Source organism: Phyllostomus hastatus, unplaced genomic scaffold (assembly GCF_019186645.2).
Source record: "Phyllostomus hastatus isolate PE091 unplaced genomic scaffold, TTU_PhHast_1.1 phas_contig_29, whole genome shotgun sequence".
Classification (NCBI taxonomy): Eukaryota; Metazoa; Chordata; class Mammalia; order Chiroptera; family Phyllostomidae; genus Phyllostomus; species Phyllostomus hastatus.
This window is the reverse complement of record NW_025333835.1, coordinates 41,704,151-41,710,150: the sequence shown is the minus strand read 5'-3', so window position 1 is coordinate 41,710,150 and position 6,000 is coordinate 41,704,151. Positions and strand designations below refer to the sequence as shown.

Below are 6,000 nucleotides of genomic sequence, written 5' to 3'. Positions count from 1 at the left end.
AAAAAATGTGACACTTTAGAAGTTTATATTTGTGATTACTGATTTTTAAATCTTGTGGTGTTTTTTCTTTAGAAAGGGTATGAAAAATGTTCTGTTAACCTCCCTTTTTATAGGATGAGGCCTCAATCTTATTCAGCTTGGCTATGGCTGTGTGAAGAGTGTTAAATTCATTCGGTGGCAACTTCTAGTTGTTCTTGTATATATGAAAAACATTTCAATCGTGAACATGCACAAAACCAAATGAAATCCAGAGGAAATTTCATTAAATAAATTTATTTGTTAAAATAATTTAACTCCAAATACAACTGCTGAATTTGCATTGAGTTATTACTACAATTCCTGTTTTAATTGAAATGTCAAGGTTTAACAACTGACATTGTTACAAAACAATAAACTGTTGTTCAACTTGAAATGGTCAGTTGTATTAGAGCTCAACAATGAACTGTGAACTATATTTTTCTCTGGGAAACCCCAAATCAATGACAAGTCTGTTTCCAAAACCCACTGCAGTCATTCCTGAAACCCTGATCCAGATTGAACAGATGCACAATGACACGTTAATTAAAAAAAAGAAAAGACCCCCGTCGGCTTTACCACGTGATTGGCTAAGGAGACCAGTAACGCTTACCCAGTGCTAACGCAATGCTGCTGAGCAGAACAAAAAACTGAAAAACGAAACAAACGGAACTCAACAGCCACAGACAGAACGAGCACTTTCGCATTCGCACATAAACCGACAGCATTCGCACTGGACGACTCTTGAAAACAACGAGCAGACACCGAGGCCACGTTTTTTAATAAAGAAAAGCAAGTCTCAGTAGTTTTGCCACAGGAGGGTGATGGCAACTGTCCCGATGAGAGTCAAGTTCAGCCCTGATGCCACAAACCCAGGGAAGAAAGTCATCGAAGCACCTTTCAAGCATAAGAAAGACTGTATGTAATACTTTTGACCAGATGCTGGCTTGTTTTGTGTACGATGAACAGAATGAAAAGCATCCGTTACCACTGCTATCACAGCTTAAAAGAACCCTAAAAAGTTGCAACATAAAAAAAACTTTAACAAATGCCACCTTTGTATAAAAGTAAAACAAGACAAAACAACAACAACAAAAAAACGTTATCATAACAGCTAAAAAAAAAGTGGGTCTTTGGATCAAACCATAATATTTTTAAGGCATGTTAGAAAAACGTCCACATATCTAGTTGCTAGTCTGATCAGGGCATAAAACAAACAGCGACACCAAGTCACTGGCTTTTCTCTGTAGCCACTATTATTTCATGTGCCAACCAATGCAATCTTCCGGTTTTTAAGCTTTTTATTAACATCTCCACAGACACACTCATTCACGCTGAGTTCTATTCATACCAGGCGAAACACCAACAGGAGGAGCGCCCCGGGTTCCCCCGGGTCTGGGTGTCTTCGATGCCGTGTCACTAAACGTGTAGGGAACACCGATCAGGCGGCCCAGTCTGTCATTAGGAACATCTTTGCGGGGAAGCCCACCTTCAGCCTGACACACGCGTCTAACCAAAACCCCAGTTTTTAGATAATCTCTTCCAACCACACGTTTTGCCATACCTTTCCTATTGCTAGACTTATTTTTCTCGTCTGCATAGCAATCCACTATGTAAGACTGTAGAATTTTTATGTTTGTAATATGTAATCTTAGTTGTCATAAACTGCTATTAAATATGGCATTTTCAAAAACAGAATCATTCCGAGAAGTGAGAGGCTTCAAAATTCAACCAACTCACTGGCAACTATTTCTACTTCAGGAGATAAGTCAAACTCCCTGCACCTTTGATTTCTCTACATGTTGAGTCAAATCAACTTTCACACAATGAAATCTGTTTCAGTCAGACTGGTTAGAAGTTTTCGTTCTATAAACAAGGTGCTTCATAATTGGGCTTTAAAAAAAACCTACACAGAAGAATGCAAATATTCACAATTCAAAGACTTTTTTGACCACCATGGCCTGGTTTTGCCCACATACCTGTTTTCTCATCTATGAGAAGTTACTATCCACCTTTAAGCTTAAGACCAGTTAACTAAACACTTGGGGTGCGGGGGAGGGGTGGCTACCAATGATTTCAATGATGTATAACGAACACTTAAATAATTTAAAACAAAAAGATGTTTTTGATACACTATAATCTGCAACACAGATTCTCAGTATAGGCAATTACTTCTGACTTGTGCCAAGTTCTTAGGAACAATACACACATGCACACACAAACACACACTATTCTCTCAGTTACACACGTAAGACCAGAGGCTACTTGCACAGGAGAGTGAAACCAACAGCATGTGGGGCGGCATGTAGACCACAGGCTCAGTGATATTGCAGTTCTGAAGGCCAAGTTCATCCCCAGAGAATCAGCTCGAGGTACTCTCTTTAGCATCTGGAACTCTGACGTTAGTTAAAAACCCTTCTACACTTGATTGTAAAACTTACGCATAGGTTCCTCCTGGGCCGTCAGTCATGCCAATGACAAATACTTGGCGGCTACGGAAACCAGAAATTTCAGAGCTTGAGCACCTTTTCAAAACAAAATATTCTCTAGCTTTATTTGCCACTTCAGTAATCAGGGCAAAATTGGTACAGGGAAATCTTTAGGTACTTCTCCAGGAAAATGAAAGATAAAAGACTTTTTTTTTGTCCCTTACCTTCCACTCTATAATTTATGTTCTACTTTTAAGCCCAAATGATTTCACATGGTTATTCAATCTCTGTAAATGCCTGCAATAAAGCTCTGCTGCAGCAAATTTGATTCTGAAAGCCGGTTAACCAAGAATCACACCACAACCATAGCCCTTAAAGGCAAGAAGGAATCTGCTGCTTCAACGAACGGAAAAACGCAAGGTGTCTGTACCGTCCTGCGAGGTTTCTGCACACGGGGACATGTGGATGCGACATGGCTTCATTTTCCTTACGTGATGGTGCTAGTGAACCTACGACTAGAGCGCTTCTGGCTAGTAAGGCCGGGTGACCTCTGCCTCCAGCTGCTTCCTTCTCCTTCAGCAATGTACTAACGGGTGACCCCACCCGCTTGGTCGGCAGAGGGTGGGCCTGGGGTTTGGACTCGGATGGAACCCTAGCGAGGCCCTCCGTTTTCTGTGGCAAAGCAGGTAATTTTGCACATTCTAAAGCCAGGCTGCATTTGCGTACAACCTGTTTTGACTTTTGCTCTGCCGAGGATGGATGCGGGAGTCAGTTCCGTGTCACCAGTGAGGATAACGTCTACAATTAGGCATCGATTTCGAGAAACAGAAATGCGCCAGCGGAGCAAAGAGTCTCCCCGGACTGCGGTCGGCAGGTCCGCTATTGTCCTGCTTGGCGGAATACAGCGGTTAGAAGCACTATCTCAATTCCTGAAATTCAGTACTCTCGTAGGAAAATATTTCTCCTTTACTTATTTTTTTTTAAAGAAGATAAAATATTTTAATTGTAGTGGTCATAGGAATTCTTCTGGTTTCTCTCTCATGATTATTTTCAATGTACACAAGAGTTGCTTCGGTGGACGCAGCGACAACGCCATCAGAGCATTCAAAGGCGACCGCCCCGCCCCGTAGATCGACCGATCGATCGGCTGTGCCTGGAAGCTGCAGGTGCGTCTGGCCGACTGAGGACAATGGCGAGACCTGTAGCTGCGGAGCCCAAACGTTACTCAGGGACGCCCACGGACGATCGCCGCTGAATGGCGGGTGAGGGCTGCTCCTTCACTGCAGATCCACGCCGCACAGCCTGCCGACCCCGGGGTCACGCGCACGGGTCTGTGCCGCCTGCGGCGTGGGGCGGATCCGGTCCCGGACAGCCGTTCCCGAACGCTATTGGATGTTGCACGCCGAACAGCAGGGGTCGTCTTTGTCCGGCTGCGCGGCGTAGTTCATCTGCCTCACGATCTCTGCAAAGAGCTCGTCCACCATTGTCTTACTCTTGGCGGAAGTCTCCATGAAGGGGCAGCCCCACTCCTCGGCCAGGGCTCTGCCTTCGTTGGAGGACACTTCTCTCTCGCTCTCCAGGTCCACCTTGTTCCCGACCAGGATGACTGGCACCTTCTCATACCTACGGGAACAGAACACACACACGTTCTGAGAGTTAGCGCGAAGTTCAGTGGGTACAGGCACTTTCTCTTCTCCACCGTACTCTACCCGCTGCAGATATTCCCTGTAGTTGCGTGAAAAATCGTTCGCCCCACTGGCTCCACACCTACCTGAGGGCATTTAGGAGCTGCTCCCATAGTGGATCACAAGTGAGTTTTCCAAAATGATGTTTTTAATTAATCAATTACACACCCTTTAGGCACGTTCTCCCTCCGGGGAGCACGCCCACACCTTCCTTCCCTCCCAGCTGAGCATCCGAGTCCCCACGAGACTTGCAGCCAGGGGAGCAGGGGCAGAGGCAGCTCGTCCCGGGCCGGGCCCCCTGAACCTGTCTCCAAGGCCCCGCGTCCCTGACTCTCCAGGGAGTCACAGTGGCCCCGCCCACTCCTGTTGCTGCTTCTACCCGGGGCCCTTCCTTGTTTCTCGCGATCGACTGTGTCCCCCTCGGCCTCCCGGCGGACCGACAGCGATGAGAGTGAGAGTGAGGCTGCATCACAGACCCCCGAACGTCAGCCGCCTCGCACCCGGGCCACCCCGCCCTGCCGCACGGAGCAGCTTCGCCCGGAGCCGCCCTGCCAGGCTCGTCGTCGGGACGAGGCCGGCTCCTAGTCTGTTCTGCTTGCAAAGGTACAACTGCATCTCATTCTTCTCACGAGAATATAGATGAGCATGATGACGAACTGTATTAATAAGTAAAACTAGTTCTCTGAAGCGGCTCTGCTCAACGCACTGCATGAAACATCAGGATCCCTGGCTGGAGTGTCACTCAGCCCTGAACGTCCACGGACTGTCGGTGAGGCGGCTTTGGAAATACGAACAGTCAAAAGAATTTGATGTGCTTACCCATCAACCTTATGTTTTCTCTATTGTTTGTAACTGTCCCAACATGTGCATATTTGTTATGTACGTGTGCATGTGTATTTTACTTTGGTTGTGTGCCTAAACTTGGCTGGTCATCAGAATAACTTGATGATTCAAAAATATATATACTGAGATCCAGGTCCTATTCCACCTACTGAGGCTGAACGTGTGGGATCGGGGCTCAAGACAGAAAACGTATATCGACACCCATATCACGACCCGGAAGCACTCAAGACCACCTGTGGACTCCAGCAGGGTTCGGAAGCACTGGCCTAACCTGCTGCTTTGTGACCCCCACCGGACGGGTAGGGACCTGGCTCCTGGTTGTACACTGGTGAGCCCGGGACGGGTTCCTTGTTCCTTTCATGGTTCACCCATGAGAAGTCCTGGACAGACCCCAGGACTGCCAGGGTCTTTAACTTCCGTTTGAGGATGTTGTAGTACGACATTATATGGCCATCCATCGCATGAATTTTATCTTCCTGTTTGCCTTAGCTACTTTTTTGCAAGCAGCTTGAAATACAATTGTCTTTGAATTCAGAAATGAGAATCAGAAAGATTTTTATAGGTCCCCCTGTTCAATCCTCCACCCGATGTTAAAAAATCTCACCTACCAGGAGTCTCAAGGCAACACGTTCCAACACTTGGTGTGTCAATCACTTGCTTCCATGGCAACCTTCCCAAACTGTCATGTCTGAGCATCTTTAGTGATACAACACTCGCATCTCGGGCTGTGCGTTTGGCCCTTCGGCCAGTCCTGTTAGATGCTGGTGTTACAGGGTTTACCCCGCCTGACGGATGAGCTGGAATCTAATGTGTTCCCCTTCCTTCTGGGTGCTAGTGCTTTCACCCTTTAGAACAGAGAAATCTTTTCTTTTCTCCAAAATGAAAATGAGAGTTTCTTTCTTTTCTCCCTTTTCAAGTTGAATAAGTAATACTTGATGATTTTTAAAAAGTCTCTGGAAATAGGTAAATAGGTAGAGATGAAAATAAAAAAAAAAACCTCTCACCTCCATCAGAATAATTACTATAAC

General features: G+C 46.0%; 1 protein-coding gene across 1 annotated transcript in view; it reads right to left on the bottom strand.

Annotated features, from left to right (window-relative positions):
• Positions 1-257: 257 nt before the first annotated feature.
• Positions 258-6,000, bottom strand: part of RAP2A (RAP2A, member of RAS oncogene family) — a 28,538-nt gene continuing 22,795 nt past the window's right edge. The window contains exon 2 of the mRNA XM_045839215.1: positions 258-4,067. Within this exon, the coding sequence (XP_045695171.1) occupies positions 3,830-4,067 (238 nt within the window). The 3' untranslated portion in view covers positions 258-3,829. The remainder of the gene's footprint in view (positions 4,068-6,000) is intronic.